The sequence below is a fragment of the Thermobia domestica genome, chromosome 11 (genome assembly GCF_964235325.1).
Source record: "Thermobia domestica chromosome 11, izTheDome1.hap1.1, whole genome shotgun sequence".
NCBI lineage: Eukaryota > Metazoa > Arthropoda > Insecta > Zygentoma > Lepismatidae > Thermobia > Thermobia domestica.
Genome location: NC_137464.1, coordinates 86,902,377 through 86,921,416, shown reverse-complemented (window position 1 = coordinate 86,921,416; position 19,040 = coordinate 86,902,377). Strand labels below are relative to the sequence as shown.

The 19,040-nt window shown below is 34.9% G+C and overlaps 1 protein-coding gene across 2 annotated transcripts in view; it reads right to left on the bottom strand.

Annotated features, from left to right (window-relative positions):
* Window positions 1-263: 263 nt before the first annotated feature.
* The window catches only part of LOC145664252 (UDP-glycosyltransferase UGT5-like), a 34,648-nt gene continuing 15,871 nt past the window's right edge, over window positions 264-19,040 (bottom strand). For both annotated transcript variants that reach the window (XM_081730756.1, XM_081730757.1), the window contains exons 4-5: window positions 13,275-13,494; window positions 264-2,591 (exon numbers count right to left, since the gene is read on the bottom strand). In XM_081730756.1, the coding sequence (XP_081586882.1) occupies window positions 2,279-2,591; window positions 13,275-13,494 (533 nt within the window). In that variant the 3' untranslated portion in view covers window positions 264-2,278. The remainder of the gene's footprint in view (window positions 2,592-13,274; window positions 13,495-19,040) is intronic.

Sequence of the window (19,040 nt, the reverse complement as noted above, 5' to 3'; positions counted from 1 at the left end):
CCGGGGTGGTAGAGTGGTGCAAAATTAGTATGTTGTTACGGACACTTATATAAGGAAAATAAAATTTGTTCCAGCTTTCCACCATTTTTTACCTTATTCGACCCTTCATTGACGCCTACTATGCATATTTCCGAGGAATTTCTAAAGAAATTTTCATGTCTATGCTACAGATTTTTTTTAAATTTCTTCATTATTATTAACATTTTTACAGGTTTACTATTTAAATATCAACTTATATAATAATACAATAATTATATTTTTACTATTAAAATTGTTTTATTACGTTTTTTGTTTAATCTTACACTTGCTATTATTATTATTAAGCTTTTACCTGTAAGACACCATTTTCATATGAACATATAAATATCACATTAAAATGACTGCTGAAAATTATGAGTAGGTTGACTTCACCTTAATAAATTTAATCTCAAACGTAATATACTGAGCTGTTGAAACTTCACTAACTCCTTCAAATTTAAAGATCGAGATCGAGAAAAGTTATCGGTACCATTGGAAAGCTTTGATTATGCTCTATCATTTTTATTTTGTATTGGTTTTCGGTGATTGTTCTATTTTAAATAACTCTAAAACTATAATAGTTTAAGTAGCTCCAAAACTATTATTTCCATAAAATTATAAAAATGTGCCAATAAAACTGAAATACCATAAAAAGATCGCCATGTTTAAAAATAGCGGTATCAACTTTTCTTACAATATCCATTCTTTTTTATATGGCACAAGAACAGCTTTGATTTCGTTATAAGATGAAATATTTCCATTTCAGAAAAGAAATAGGGCATTTCAGCGTGGACGTTACGTTAAATTTCAAATTTGTCAACTCATCTCCGGATTACTAGATATTTAGCCAAGATTTTTTTTCCATCACTCAGACATATCTTACTTGAATTTGAATAGAAACCTAGTTCACCTTGAAATTCCTGTGGCTCTTGTGCCCAGGGACTGGACTAGCACTTCAAACACTTACTTGAGATCATAAATTTATATTTACAGTAAATTTCGAATGACTTAAAAAGTGGAATTATATGTTGATGCGGTATAATATTGGTAACAGTTCTTAATATAGAGGCTGCTGATGTGTATCGACAGTGACGAATAAGAATTATGATAACATTGCTTTATCTTGCTTTGTGAATCTCTAGAGAGGAAGCTGTTTGAGGAAGGCTCTGTTTGAGTAGTTGAAAAGTTTCCATAGCACTTTTGTCTAATAATTTTTCATTTATTCTTAAGCTTTGGGTTCAGTGAGGTTTCGTAGAGAATTTACATATGGGCTAAATATCTCTAGCAAAAGACATTCCTCAGAAGTTCGAATTCAAAGAACAACACATATAAAATAATCAAATTCACACAAGGTAAGTTATATTGTTTGATATCTATAACTACCCAACAATACTTATAAAATTTTGTGATCCTTAACAAATTCTCGTCGTAAAGTCAGTATCGGTCGCTTTTTAAAATGTTTTATAAAGCTTTAGATTACGGAAGATCAGAATTTGATTTATAGGACGCGTACGTGTGAATCGAATTCCACGTTAAAGTGTACATTCAATCTCATATACTTTAGTGTTTAAAAGAAAAAAAAATAAAATTTACTGAAAGCAAACCAACTCCTCTTTAAAAAAAGCAATGCATAATGAATCACATTAACAATAATCTGCTTCCGCTGGTTGCAACAGATATCCACTGAGCACTTGGAAGTAGAACTATGTTTTGCAAAATGTTGGCAAGAGACGATACTAGAGTATTTTCGAGACGAGACACAGGTGTTCTTACAGTAACAGAGGTACTTTTCGAGTCGATATAGCACTTTCTGAGCACCATTTTGAGACGAGACAGTTTCAAGTCTAGTCTCTTGTGCATAGACGTAGCTACGTGGTGTGCTGCGTGTGTCAGTGCACACACCAATAAAGTAGTTAGATTCTTATTTTCTTCAATTATCATGCATTCTCAAATTTTATCTGTAATCCTTCAGTTCATTGAAATGATTTTCATCTTATTTACAATACACTTAAAACTCAATAAAATGAGCATGTGGAATTAGTATAGTAAGAGGATGGGTTGTCTTTAATCACCTTTGTACAAACTCATATGAAAAGTTCTGGCTACATCTCTGATGTAACATCATTGACGCCGACATCATAAAAAATTAGGTATACAAGCCATTCTATATAGACCCGCTTCCCCGCTTAATGATTCGGCTGTTGTTGAACGTAATCAACAGTATTGTTTGGGGATGGAAATACAGTAAAATAATGAACTACTACTCTCTTTTTGATTTAGATTTGCCTTGCTTTGCTTTCGTTGAGTCCTTTGATTTCCTCCCACATATTAACCTAAAAAGTCCACGTAATATTAAAACTATCACAGCTATAACAATAATTACAGCTAGACCCAGTACGGCAATGACGTCTAGCAAGAAATACTGAAACCAATAGAGATCTTGAGCTGCAGTCCTAAGGTGAGGTGCGCCTTTATGTCGAATCACATACTCCACCCAGAAGATGGCACGTTCAAGAGGAGGTTCAGGCTGATCTTTGAAGCGAGATGACAATTTCTTCATATTTTCTCTGTACCTGAAAAAAATAATTTTGATGTTAGCAAGGTGAACAGCAGAAGGAATGAGTAGTTATTGCAAGTATTCAGTAGAGCAACCAGATTTTTTGAAAGTATAAATTAAGGGTATTCGGATATTGAGCGAAAATCAACCAGCAAAATCATTATGCAACAACCTTCAGGAGATTGTCTTCTAATGAACTGTTATAGGAGGGACAATATTCATTTAAAAAATCAGTCACGTTAAAGGAATGGACGTTAACTTGGAACCAAATCATATTCAATCAACAATCACGAAATAATTCGTATTTTAACAAAAATGTTCTAGTCATCAGCAAAACATTTTAGTTACGGAAGCATGTTTCTGAAGTGTAATTTAACTAGATTAATGAATTAAAATAATTTGGAAAGTCCATATATTATCATCTGACTAGTTAGTGTCGCACTTCATTTTCGGTGAAAGTACAAATACAACCTGTTTTATTGAAATTTGTTTGATTCGGTTGGTTGGAGTTTAGTGTAGCTGTTCAGCGCTAAGGCTATATGAGATGTGGACTTAAAGTTTAATATGAAATTTAAGTCACCGTAATATAATCAAATTTCAAGGCTCTTCTACCAAAAATCCAACCCGGGAATCCGCACCAAAGGCGCGTGTTACCTACTTGATCGCGGGGAGGTCTTTGATTTAAATTGTTAGCACTATCACCTTCTCAAATGAGAATAGAATGGAAAGATATGAGGACATACTGCTATCTATGTTACTATGTTTGATTATTGTTAAGAATAGTATATCAAAATAGTAAATATTTTTATTTCTTAAAATTAGGTGACAAAAATTGTTTATCTGTCAAATCAGCTTATAGAAAGACATGTCTCAAAGCAACTGAAAGAAATCAGTGAACACCCGTTTTTAAAGTGATGACACATAGCGTTGGGAACTTCTCACTTGCCAACAAAATCCGGCAGAGACCACACTGAGCACAAACATACTATTTACATCCAGTATGATATTCACTTTTTCATCTAGATATTTATCCACACTGTATTTCAAGGAACACTACAGAGCATGTGAGAAAAATCTCAATTATTTATTATCCTAGGAATCGTTTCAAGTTTTAGATATCGGTAATTACTGCGAATCATTCACGATCCAGGTTCGAGTTTTATTTATAGAAATACCAGTTTATGGCAACAATTGTTTCAAATTATGCAGAAGGCAAAGACATGAGATTTTGAAGTCTGCTATTTCTGTCTTGTTGTCGCTGTTTTGTAATATTGTTAGCAGAATTCACGTCTATTTGGATATACGTATTTATAATGTATTATATGACAATCAAATAATGAGCTGACGGTACGCCTTAATAACACTGTTATAGAGATGAAGCTAAGAGCTTAAATACTATAATAATCAGTGTGCCATAAAGACACTTGTGCCTTATCAATCTCCTATAGGCAATCTTACAAGGGAACCTTCCGAAAATGATAGTTGCAGCGAAAGATGTGACCTATGTCAATTGAAACAGCTGTAACAGAGATGAGCATTCCCAAAAAATTAGCTGCCCATAGCAATAGGTTCAAGAAATATAAGGGGTGAAAGTTCGGAAAACAGCAAGGTTGGACAAGGTGGGAAAGTGCAAAGGACGGCAAAAAAGTGCAAAGGACGGCAAAAAGTGATGCTTAGAAAGAGACTTGCCATAATAGGGAACAAATGAAGGCCACCAGTAGGGTTAACAGTGTTGCCAACTGCAATGAAAAGTACAAGTTTTGCAAAAAGCACTATATGAAGTGAGTGCAATATTCAGTGTCAACCTGTCATGCTGAACATAAGACATGACGTGTATAATCAGTGGTACAATCTAACAAAAGAAAATAGAAAAAAAACAAGTATGAAAAATACGGAAAAGACGGAGTTGACCATAATGCGCCACATTTGATCACAATGTTCAATGTCATGTTAAGACGCAACATATATTTGTGGCGGCCATTTTGAAAACCATGCTTCATATAGCAAATGTTTCCTATAGGTGTTCTTGCACATTCCATGATCTATCGAAAGAGGTACAACTCGATCCCTGTTGCCATTTGAAAGTTTGAAGTTGGCTCCTGGGGCCCTATGATGGGGATCCTGGGGGCACTTGCTTTTCGCAGACTTTTATCACTCCCTGACATTGGTACATTCCTGCACAACTGGATCCGTTACATTTTTGTTCGTTCCGCAAATCTTTCAGGTCACAAAAATTTTAATGGGACACCCTGTATATTCCCACATACGACCCAACCATGACATAATGTTCATTACTTCTATTATCGGTTGTTGGCTCAACTCAACCATTTCATGTTCCCCGGCACGTCTGTGAAGTTGTCCCGCCCACCTAATGAATTTTTCTTTTTCTTATCTACATCGTTAGTTTATAGTTAGTTTTCGTTAGTTTTGCTAAAATTATCGTTAGTTTTGCAAAAATAACGATTTTATTCGAGAAATAAATGGGCAGGCCAACTTCACGGTTCCCCGCCCACAAACGAATTTCAAAAGTTTTTCATATCACATCGTTAGTTTATCGTTAGTTTACGTTAGTTTTGCTAAAACTATCGTTAGTTTCGCAAAAATAACGATTTTATTCGAGAAATAAAGTTTCCCGCCAATTGTGAATTAGCCCGCCCATATTGAATTCTCATAAAATTCCAACTCATATCATTAGTTTATCGTTAGTTTACGTTAGTTTTGCTAAAACTATCGTTAGTTTCGCAAAAATAACGATTTTATTCAAGAAATAAAGTTTCCCGCCAACTGTGAATTAGCCCACCCATATTGAATTCTCATAAAATTCCAACTCACATCGTTAGGTTTTCGTTAGTTTACGTTAGTTTTACTAAAACTATCGTTAGTTTTGCAAAAATAACGATTTTATTCGAGAAATAAATGGGCAGGCCAACTTCACGGTTCCCCGCCCACAAACGAATTTCAAAAGTTTTTCATATCACATCGTTAGTTTATCGTTAGTTTACGTTAGTTTTGCTAAAACTATCGTTACTTTCGCAAAAATAACGATTTTATTCGAGAAATAATGTTTCCCGCCAACTGTGAATTAGCCCGCTCATATTGAATTCTCATAAACTTCCAACTCTTATCGTTAGTTTACGTTAGTTTTGCAAAAATAACGATTTTAATCGAGAAATAAAAGTTCCCGCCAAATGTAAACACAATTACATAGGAGGCATACGCCTATCATGTTCCCTCAGGTACAGTATACTACATGAGAATGTGTCCAGTAAATGCCTTATATATTCTTACATATATATATATTATATAAATGCCTTATATAGCCATACTTCTTACGTATGCCTGTTATGTAAACGTGCTGTTAAGGTTTACATTTGGCGGGAACTTTTATTTGTCGAATAAAATCGTTATTTTTCCAAAACAACCGTTAATTTTAGCAAAACTAACGTTAAACTAACGATATGAATAGGAAGTTTAAGGGAATTCAATATGGATTGGCTAATTCACATTTGGCGGGAAACTTTATTTCTCGAATAAAATCGTTATTTTTGCGAAACTAACGATAGTTTTAGCAAAACTAACGATAAACTAACGATGTGATATGAAAAACTTTTGAAATTCGTTTGTGGGCGGGGAACCGTGAAGTTGGCCTGCCCATTTATTTCTCGAATAAAATCGTTATTTTTGCAAAACTAACGATAGTTTTAGTAAAACTAACGATAAACTAACGATATGAGTTGGAATTTTATGAGAATTCAATATGGGCGGGCTAATTCACAGTTGGCGGGAAACTTTATTTCTCGAATAAAATCATTATTTTTACGAAACTAACGACAGATTTAGCAAAACTAACGTAAACTAACGATAAACTAACGATATGAGTTGAAATTTTATGAGAATTCAATATGGGCGGGCTAATTCAGAGTTGGCGGGAAACTTTATTTCTCAAATAAAATCGTTATTTTTGCGAAACTAACGATAGTTTTAGCAAAACTAACGTAAACTAACGATAAACTAACGATGTGATATGGAAAACTTTTGAAATTCGTTTGTGGGCGGGGAACCGTGAAGTTGGCCTGCCCATTTATTTCTCGAATAAAATCGTAATTTTTGCAAAACTAACGATAGTTTTAGTAAAACTAACGTAAACTAACGATAAACTAACGATATGAGTTGGATTTTTATGAGAATTCAATATGGGTGGGCTAATTCACAGTTGGCGGGAAACTTTATTTCTCGAATAAAATCATTATTTTTGCGAAACTAACGATAGTTTTAGCAAAACTAACGTAAACTAACGATAAACTAACGATATGAGTTGGAATTTTATGAGAATTCAATATGGGCGGGCTAATTCACAGTTGGCGGGAAACTGTATTTCTCGAATAAAATCATTATTTTTACGAAACTAACGACAGATTTAGCAAAACTAACGTAAACTAACGATAAACTAACGATATGAGTTGGAATTTTATGAGAATTCAATATGGGCGGGCTAATTCAGAGTTGGCGGGAAACTTTATTTCTCAAATAAAATCGTTATTTTTGCAAAACTAACGATAGTTTTAGCAAAACTAACGTAAACTAACGATAAACTAACGATGTGATATGGAAAACTTTTGAAATTCGTTTGTGGGCGGGGAACCGTGAAGTTGGCCTGCCCATTTATTTCTCGAATAAAATCGTAATTTTTGCAAAACTAACGATAGTTTTAGTAAAACTAACGTAAACTAACGATAAACTAACGATATGAGTTGGATTTTTATGAGAATTCAATATGGGTGGGCTAATTCACAGTTGGCGGGAAAGTTTATTTCTCGAATAAAATCATTATTTTTGCGAAACTAACGATAGTTTTAGCAAAACTAACGTAAACTAACGATAAACTAACGATGTGATATGAAAAACTTTTGAAATTCGTTTGTGGGCGGGGAACCGTGAAGTTGGCCTGTCCATTTATTTCTCGAATAAAATCGTTATTTTTGCAAAACTAACGATGATTTTAGCAAAACTAACGTAAACTAACGATAAACTAACGATGTAGATACAAAAAAGAAAAATTCGTTAGGTGGGCGGGACAACTTCACAGACGTTTCCCCGGCTTGACATTGTATCAATCACTCCGGAAGTTTCTTTTTGTGAAGCGAGTGGCCTAACTATATTTGACTTGTCTGGATTTTCATGGCCAGTGCTACCAACTTTGGAACTCGTTTTTCTTTTCGACTCTAGGTACGTCGGTTTCCTGCATAGTTGATGCTTTATTATTTTGTTCATTCTAATATGCACAGCTCGTGATCAAATGTGGCGCATTATGGCCAACTCCATCTTTTCCGTCCTTTTCGTACTTCTGTTTTCTCTATTTTCTTTTGTTAGATTGTACCACTGATTATACACGTCATATCTTATGTTCTACATGACAGGTTGACACTGAATATTGCACTCACTTCATATAGTGCTTTTTGCAAAACTTGTACTTTTCATTGAAGTTGACAACACTGTTAACTCCACTGGTGGCCTTCATTTGTTTCCTATTGTGACAAGTTTCTTTCTAAACATCACTTGTCAGCATTGTATTTTGCCGTGCCCCCCCTTTTTTTGCGGAATTTGCACTTTCCCCCCTTGTCCAACGTTGCTGTTTCCCGAACTTCCACCCCTTATATTTCTTGAACTTATTGCTATGGGCAGCTAATTCTTTGGGAATGCTCATCTCTGTTACAGCTGTTTCAATTGACATAGGTCACATCTTTCACTGCAACTATCATTTTCGGAAGGTTCCCTTGTTAGTCTTTTTCGCAGAAATGAATTGCTTGACACCAAAGTATGTTTTATAATGAGTTTAATAGTCCACTATTGAACATTTAGGAACTATAGAGAGTTTTATGTAGTGTAGTGAATTCGTGTATGCAAGGAACATATTTTTCTTTCACTAACTTGCTGTTGGTATTGTAAATGGCTTCTCTCTTGTGTACGTCCTTGTAGATTGATGAATGAAACTAGACGCGAAGTCCACTGGATTCACTACTTATTCAGTGGAACAGAGAGTTAGGATAGATGGTAATTGAGCGTGGTACTTTCCAGAGGATAAGTTCAGTTTAGAGTTAGCATTGCGGACTCGGCTGCTTATCTTTAAAAGGTTAGTGTTGGTCTGCGACTTACAAGTAACTATACTAGAGATTAAACTGCCTGCAAATAGGAAGTCCTCATTTTATATACCATGGAAGAGATAGTACTGAAACGTGGAAAAGTACTACCTATGATGTTTCAAATTTAAAATCTCGACGTGTGCAGAAAAATGTCTGTTTGAGAGAAACACATTCATCAGCATAAGTAAGTAGGAAGGTTTTGCATTTTGTTACAATTTGTTGCATACACAGTTTTACATGACACGGAAGTTATACAAGGAAATGCATGTGTAGACATAACATTATTTTAAACGTTATAGACATAACGTCAGATTAAAATACCAGGACACCCTGTTAAAATTTACAGTATAGTCATGTTTATACACTTACTTTTTGCTGAAATATCAGAGAAAAATTAAATAATAGGTCGATATGTCATACTCACCAAAAGTGATCAACAGAGACTCATATTAGCTGAGTATTGGTGACTAATAAAAGCGGTATTTTTTTTTTTTTCAATATCACACGAATGATATTACCTAGTGTGTTAGAGAAAAACCAGCAACATTTGGGATTTGAATAATTTTGGGGGTGGATGTAAATCTGGAACTGTCCAGTCGGAGATATTTGCCTTCCCCCCCCCAAAAAAAAGAGTGTTCCAGCCCTGTACCCTGTCTAAAACTATCGTATAAAATTAATATCTAGTTTAAATAAAATAGAAATTTCTAGTTTACATTTTACCAGAGACTTGCAAACGCTTCCCAGGAAAGAGTCACATACTATAATTTACTTACTATAGAATCATTGGTCATTCACTATGGTGACAATAGCCTTTAATTCTCAGTCTCACAAAATGTAATTCCGAAAGAATTTAGAGATTACTATTGGAAATATTTCTCGTACTTCTAGACAATAGCGTTGCCAGAACTTCCACTTTAATAGAGGGATGAGATTAGATTATTATTATTATTATTATTATTATTATTATTATTATTATTATTATTATTATTATTATTATTATTATTATTGGACAATTATAAAAATAAATATTACCATATTCTCGTAAAGGGGATTAATGTTTGATGCGTCATGTTTATTTGTTATTGAAGAACTTCAAATTTGCTTTACAGTTCTCAGTTCGGAAACAAGATGTACCTAACGTTCACTGTAACAATAAGTTTGAGTTGTTAACAATAGAATCAGAAATATATATATATATATATATATATATATATATATATATATATAGTAATATTTTCCGTTATAAATAAGTGGGTAGGCTTGAATTCTGTTCACAGAGATTTAAACCTCCTCTTAAAGGATCTGGGTACGATGGCCCGTAGACATAAGCTCCCTGATAAGAAGCTCACTATAAATAATACAATTGTGTTATAAAGTAATAATTAATTAATAGTAATAATAACACCAAGACAGATACATGTTTATTTTTATGATTTAAAAACTTTCGGCGACATAGCATCGTTTCAGTCTTCATCGTGACAGGGACAAATAGCAATTCCTGACGCCTCCATTAACCACCCAAAAATCAATTAATTAAGTAATAACCAGTGAAGCTGCTACAAGGAGGTTGAATACCCTTCTAAAAATTCCTCGTGGTGTGAAATTTCATCGCAGAAGCTGAACGAATAACACTGATGACTTGTTAGTTAAATTTGTAGAACTTGAACATTTGAGAAACACACGGTACAATATACAAATATACGATTGTCAAACAAATATACGAGTGTTTTCTCTCTCTTGTTTTTCTGTACAATGATAGAGAATTCACAGTTTACAACCAATAGCAAGACGTGACATTTTCACGCAATCATGACAGGATTAGGTGATGTTATGATCCATCTTTCAAGGGTGGGGGAGAGATCACAATATCTTTCTATGGTAAATAACAAGATTATGACTATTCCAAATTTAAAAGATAGATTTGATAAATAACTTACTTCCACAAAGACAGTTGTGAAATTCATAACTCGAAACCTAAGACTGCCTGGTATCAAACCTATTCCTTTCCGCAACTTTGGCTTTCAAATTTTGTAATGGCGGGTACTTTTGGCCACTATTAACATCGAAGAGCTGAATGCTCTTCTGCTTTCTTAAGTTCACAACAACGAGAAATCTCACTTCTAACACTTCAGAGCATGGGCGCCCGCAGTTTTTCCAAGAGTGGGGCAAAACACCCCCCCATATATATATATATATAGGGTGTAAAGAAAGGTTGTTTACAACGCTTGGGAGGTGATTCTACAGATGAAAACAAGTAAAAATGTCTATGTAACACAATGTCCATCTCGGCCTCCTAACAGAGTTACGGACGTCCAAAAGGGTGGGAAAATGAACTTTGAAGGCTAATTCTGACAAAACGACAAGAGATAGAAGGGCGGTGTTAGGCGGCCCAAACAGACCCTCAACATGGACTATCCAAAGATACTAAGATTAGATGTGTACAAGCATGAACACTTCACATACATCCTCTCACCTCACTTTGCCCTCATAACGTCCGCGACATACTTCGCATCCTTTGCGGAATCCTTTGCGCTCGCCTTTTCTTCGGGCGCTCCTGGTCACAAGACCAAGAAATTCTTCTATTTTGGGTTGATTTAGAGTTGAGTCTAAATATCTAATTCCTACTGACAACTGCTCTACGCCAGAAATGTCTACACTTTCATTAGCAATTACTGAGAATGATTTCCTTTATTTGCTTCCTTAACTAAACATTTTAAATTCCTTTTCACAAACAAATTAATTCATTGTGAAGTATTGCTGATCGTCCATCAGTGTATTCTTTGAATGCAATAGGCCTAATACAGAGTCATTCTGACGCGTGATTAGTGCCATGCCAAAGAATTCGATTATACCCTAACATATGTTTCCTGCAGTAGTCAGGCTTATAGTATGACCCTTATCATACGTCAAAACGACCCATGCATAAGGCAGAGTGTCTCCAGCCTCGACATGAAAGTCTAACACATCATGGAAACGCCCGAGTTTGGTTTATCACCTCGAAGAGGTATATCACGTGTTGTGCAGAAAAAGATGGAAGATAATATAGGAACTAGCTTTCTTTCTGGTACTTTGAACTTGCTTGATTCTGGAATTCGGACAACGCTATTCTCAACTTTTTGTCTCCTAGAAAACAGTCTTATATCCATTCTGAACACTACACCATTAACAGAGATTTATAAAACAAGCAACAGTCATCGATTCCCGAAAGTAATTAAACTCAAACTTTTGTCATCAGAAGAGCCTATAAATGGTAACCTTTTTCAAAAATCCAGGGGCCGGGCAATTGCCCCCTCTTGCCCCCTTCCCTGCGGGCGCCCATACTTCAGAGTAAGACTCAGATATACTAGAGGTGGAAGTTGATATTGTTAATTGCTAGTTTAAAAATTAACTAAAAAGATGAAAACAAGTGTGATAGCAACACTGTCAAATAACGTAAAAAGCCTTTAAATATCCTTTCTTTGTAGTCTTGTTTTACACATGAATTATTTGTAATCTCGAAAAGAATAAGCTCAGGTTGCAGCGAAGATCTCTTATTATGAAATATTATAAATCAATATTAGTCTTCATTATTTAGTGTTTTAAGCCGTAATATGCTAACTTCGGTGTTATAATCCACCACAAGCTTTTCTTGGAACGTGAAAATGCCGCCAAAACATTTCTTGTTTTAGTTAAACCAGAAGATTTCGTCCAAGTCACTCCATTAGAGGGGAGAATTCGGAGGGTGACGAAGCCCCAGGATATGGAAAGGTTGGACATTTTTACAGTACAACGTATTATTATAAAAGAAATTGCTCACACACAATAGAAGTATTACTAGATCCAATGAACACATTGCGACAATTATAGTAATCTTGGTAGCCTTGCTCACAAGATACCCACTTTGTTTAGAAATGAAGCTCGGTTTTTTCATGTCTTTCTCTAAATATGTCTGATTTACAATTGGGTAGAGTATAGAGATAAATAAAACTAAAATTGTTCGCAAATTCGTATAAACATTCAGCTTTTTGGTGAAGACAATTTGAGAGATGTAGAAAGAAGAAATTATATATTGCAGTTTTGCCCTTACATAACGCCACAATTATTAATGAAGGATGGAATATACTGCGGATCCAAACTATTTGAAATATAAATGAAGGCAGTTCCGAAATTCATTCATAATTTGAAATTCATTCTTCAAGTTTTAGTTTTAGAAGCTCAGTCCCCTGGCCAATTCTTGGCTATGGGTCTGATTTGAAAGATCATTGCCTGTTTGTACTTAACAATCAACCAGTCATGAAAGAGAAAGAGGAATATTTAATTTAATAATACTGTAATAATAAAATTACGTTTCGTATTGAAGTGAGCTTATGTCCGCACTTCTAAAATCAGATTGTCAGTGAGCTTTTCTCTGACACCCGGGCACGACACTGTTTCTATCGGAGAGAATGACAAAATGAAGATATAAGCTTGTTGTGGGTAGATGTACTTTTTTCAAAATTTGGGAAACTTTTTAGATGTTAATATCTTAGTAATTATTTCGATGTTAGCAAGTTTAAATTATTAAAAGTTATGAAACTTACTGTGGATTTTCTAAAATTTCTTTGATAGCGTTTGACAGCTCCTCCCTTGTGATTGTTCTGATGTCCAAAGGAATAGCAACTCCCAATTTTGCTACCCGGTTGATATTTAGATCTTGGTCACCAAATACGGGAAATCCTATTAATGGAACTCCACGATGTACGGCTTCTGTTGTGCCCAAGAGTCCACCATGGGTAATGAACAGACGAACATTAGGATGAGCTGAAAATTAAAAACAAATTATAGATAATTAGGTAGTAAGTACATTTTTTATCTTGAAATAATTATATTTCGATAGTACTGACTTCGGATTTCGTAGTTATATTATATTAATTAAATGGCAAACATTTTTAACAAATAAACATAAAAATTAAAAAAAAAACTAGCAATAAAATATGTTTATATCCAAAAATATAAAGTTTTAGCAGTATTAGTAAAACAAAACTGCCCAAAACACTTAGTATATATATTAATAATTTTGTATAACAGTTTCGGCAATATAACACCACCTTCATCAGACACGTTATGAAAGTTCAATCGAAGAATAACAGCCTAAATATAAATAGAAACTTAAAGATAGGAGAAAATGGTTCGGAATTGAGATATTAGGTGATAAAAAGGATGAGTAAAAACACAGGAAAAGAGGAAAGAGCAACCATTCCGCCAATATAACAGTTCAGGAACATTCATCAATTGAGCTCTATAGCTACGATCAGATCCTAAAATGTCTTAAATAGAACGGACTAAAGTTCTTGGATAGTATCCAGAAAGAATTCTATGGTAAGCAGGAAGTAATTTTAGTGTGGCAGCGTTTCTTTCCGAACAATGTTCCGGGGGCCACACTTAGTATTTCAGCAGGACACTGCTGGTACTATTCTATTGATTATTATATTATAGACTATTATTTTGGTCTCTCCGTGGTGCACTCTCAGAGGTCCAAAAATATGTCTGGAAGAAACACTGCTTCTAATAAACTGTTCGTTTACTCTGAAACTTACTCATCTCTGATACGTGGAAGTGAAATTATTTGATTCTTTTGTGTGAGAAACATAGCAATTTCAACGAACTTTAAAAAATCGTTACGGAATTCTCTATGTCTGTGTGTCTGTTATTTGCGATTTTTTCACTTTTGAGCCCTCCACTCGATAGAGCATCAAAAACCATCTGAGAAAGTGATGGAATTTTTCGCATTACTCTTGCCGTTCCAAAAATGGCTGATTTCCAAAACTGGCCAAAAATGGCTGATTTCCGGAGATTTAAGGAGCCATATCTCGGGAATAGTAAGTTATAGAGAGATGATAGGCCTACTAGTGTTGATCAATACCTAAGAAGATGGTGAACATTTTGGTAGCCTACCAAATTGTAATTTGTGGCCACTGTACAACTGGCCACTGATTTGGCTAGTGGCCATCAGTTAATATCGGTATCAAAATGTTTACCACCCTCTTAGGTATTGATTAACACCAATATTATCTCTCTATAACTTACAGTGCCCGAGATATTGGCCAAAAAATAGTTCCGATTTCGGGAGATGTAATGAAACATACTTCGGGAACCATAATTCATAGAGAGACGATACTTTGCGAATATTTGCGAGAAAGAGAAGAAGGTGTGGATAAAAAGATTTACGTGTAGGAACACTAACAGCTATCCTTCCCGCCTCATCTCTCCATTCTTTTTAAGTACGTACTGGCAATGCTCTTGCAGCATTATCAACTGGTTGTTTGTGATGAAGCAATTAACAAATTTTTGTTTCAGTTTTATGCTGAGATGAGTTCAAAATTCTTCATAGACAGCTTTCTCCTTCAGCTGGGGTTGCCAGTTTTTACGTTTCCTTCTAAATTTTATGTTTTTGTTGTACGTTTTACTATGCGAAATCCTATATGAATATCACTAATAATCTTTCGTTTTTCTTTCTCGCTAAAAAATCTGGCAACACTAGCTTCAGCCTACCAAATAACACATTGTTTTAAAAAAGAAAGTCTATGTCTCGAAGGCAAACAAAAGGAGTGTGTTAACAGTGTGCTTAGAAAAAAAAGAAAGAAAGAAAGAAAGAAAAGAAAAGAAAGTAAGAAACTTGTATAGCTTCCAGTTCGCCCTTGACATGACATCTCCATTTTTCTAGAGATTACCTTTGATTAGTGACAAACACACGCACAGTGCGTGGATATAATAAACGTCTTTTTTTAAATAAAAAAAGAAGACTTTTGACTTTCATTTGCTACTGGGATCGTCTGAAGATCTCTAAAATAGTTATAGTATCAAAATATTTCAACGCAGAATTAATCAACTTATCACGTTAATCTAATTGGTAAATCATATTAAACATGTATAGCATGGCAACTGATTTCATTACAATGTTCCTGAAATAGTTTATATGCTTAATAATCGTATTTTATGAATAAATACTTCTAACGTCCCGAAATTCGAGTCGTTACAAACCTTTCTTTTATGTATCGCTAACTAAATTCATTTAATGTAAGTTTGTATTTTATTTAATGTAATATAACAGACCTTTTATCCATCTGTTTATTCTACTTTGCATGTTATTATTTAGTTTTATCCCCCAATTCTGTTTTATCGTGTGACAGCGAGACTTTTAAATTTTATCACGATAACGACCCAAAACATAAAGCGGATGTTGTGTGTGACTGGCTTCGTTCGTACAACTGCCCCAAAGCTATCGAAACTCCACCACAAAGTCCGGACCTCAATCCCATTGAAAATTTGTGGGATGAAGTTCGGAAAGTGGCGGTAACATCAAAGGAGGAACTTGAGAGAAGGTTAGCAGAAGAATGGGCCAATATTGCTGCTGAATGTACCGCAAAAATAACTGGGAATATGCAAAATCACTTGAAGGTGGTACACAATAAAGAGTATCCAATTAGGTATTAAAACCTTTTTCTTGCATCGAAGAAGGCGACAAGAAAGTTCCATATTATGTGGTGGCCGAATATTAAAGTGATTATAATTTTTGTGTTTGGGAAGAAATGTTCTAATTTTTATACGTAAGAGTTAAAATTTTATAGTTTAATTTTTGTAAAAAGTTGCAGGAAATATAAAGGTTTCACATAGCATAAACAATATTATCACTCTACTTTACTGTAGTTCATAATATAAGATAAAATGCCAGTACAATGTGGTGGCCGAATATTAAAGTGAGTCTCTGTATCTATTTTCTTCCAAAATCTCATTTGATATTTATTCACTAGAGCTTCATAAATAGCTGATTTAGCAGAACTTCATAGGTAGAGAAATGACATAACTACAGAACCATAACAGTAGCGTCGTTTCACTTTTTATTTGCGCGGGGGGAGGGGCATGACTCTTCAATTTAAATAGATTTAAATGTTTTTCGTTAGTATTTCATTATATTGCTAGCTGATCTGCGCTGCAACATAGCACATCATTCTAATTTCTTCTCCAATTCCTCACCATGTTTTACATGTCCCTTTACACACACACCAGGTAGTGAATTGATGTAGACAAACATAACATAAACGTAGCAATTTTATATATAGATGATGTCAAATGGAAATATTTTTGTTTTCTTATAAACCCATATCCGAATACCCCTCATTGCGGCTCTACAGACCTTTGAAGTCTATCAATATGGTGGATGGGCGACGTCCAGTAAACAATTTGTCTTATCCCCGCTTCGTCATCTTATTGGTTCTCCTCTGGGGCTTAATGAAGATTACAGAAAGTAGATCTCCTAATCTATATTATAAAATTGAAAGTGACTATGTTCGTGACTCTTAATCTCTTGAACCGCCCGACCGATCTCGATCAAATTTCCAACGTAGATGCGATTCTGGCCTGGGAGTGTTTTTACCTATTTACTTTGACAGTAGAACTTAGGGGAGGGGGATATAGAAAAAATAAATAAAACTTAATAACTCTTGAACCACCAGACCGATCTTGATCAAATTTTCAATGTAGATGAGGTTTGGGACTGAGATGATTTTTATCATTTTATTTTGAGCGAGCAACTTAGGGGAGGGTTGGAGGGGTAAATATATAAAAATCAATAAATATAAAAATAAAAGTGACTATGTTTGTTAATTTAAAAACTCTTGAACCACCCTATCGATCTCAATCAAATTTTCAACATATATGAAGTTCAAACCTGGGAGGTTTTTTATCATTTCATTTTGACAGTAGATTTTAGGGGAGGAGCAGGGGAGAAAGGGAAATATATGAAAATGAGTAAAACTTAATAACTCTAGAACCACCCTACCGATCTCAATCTAATTTTCAACATAGATAAGATTTGGGCCTGGAATGCTTTCTTCATTTCACTTTTACAGTACATCAAAGGAGAGGGGTAGGGGGAGATATATATGTCAAAAAAGTAAACATAAACGTGACTGTCTGTGACTTCATCATGCTTAAACCACCCAACCGATCTTAACCAAATTTTCAACATAGATGAAGTTCAGACTTGAGGTGGTTTTTATTATATCACTTTGACTGTAGAACTTAGGGGAAGGGGAGGGGAGGGGACAGATATACAAAAATAAATAAAACTTAACAACTTCCCGGGAGGGTAGGGGTGGGAAGGGAGGGGGAGAGGGAAGATATATGTAAAAAAGTAAAAATAAAAGTGGCTGTTTTTGTGACTTCATCATACTTAAACCACCAGACCGATCTTTAAAAAAAATAACATAGATGAGGTTCGGACATGAGGTGGTTTTTATCATATCACTTTAACAGTATAACTTAGGGGAGGGGGAGAGGAGGGGATAAATCTATAAAAATAAAGTAAACTTAATAACTCTTGAACCACCAGACCGATCTTGATCAAACTTTCAACATAGATAGGGTTCGGACCTGCGATGTTTTCGTCATTTCACTTTTACCGTGCAACCTATGGAAGGGGGGGGGGGGAGAGGAGATATATAAAAATCAATTTAAATAAGACTGAAAGTGACTATTTTTGTAACTTAATAACTCTTGAACTATCCGACCGATCTCAATCAAATTTTCAAGATATATGAGGTTTGGATCTGAAAACATATTTGCAATTTCACTTTAACGGTAGATCCTAGGGGAGGGGGACGTATAAATAAAAACTAATAGAACCTAATAACTTTTGAGCTACCCAACCAATCTCGATCAAATTTTCAATATATGTGAGAATCGGGCCTTGGGAGGATTTTTTTTTATAGTTTCACTTTGACAAGCCAACGTAGCGGTGGGGGAGGGGGAGATATATGTGTAAAAAAATAAAAATGACTGCCTTTGTGACTTCATCACTCTTGAACCACCCGACCGATCTCAATCAAATTTTCAACATACATGAGTTTAGGGGTAGGGATTGCTTTAGGCTATTCAGTTTGACGACGCAACGTACGAGAGGGGGAGGAGGAGAGAAATTTCAAAATGATCAAAAATGACCTATATTAGTGTTTAATCCATAGTTGTCGGGGTCGATGAGAGAAACAGTGGCACTTCTGATGCTATTTTGAATCCTAGTTCAGCCCTGATAGTTGGGGAGGGGAGGGTACAACGTAGGGAAGGGAGATAAACATTTAAAAATGATCAAAAATGACTAATATTAGTGTCGAATCCATAGTTTTAGTAGCTGAGATTAACAGCGACAATTCTGATGCCGTGTGTCGCAGCAAGGAGGAGGGGAAGGGGGAGCTATATATAATAATGATCGAAAATGACCAATATTAGAGTCTAATCCATAGTTTTCGGGATCATTCAGATGAACAGTGACATTTACGATCCGGTTTATATCTAAAATCAGCCCCGCCACT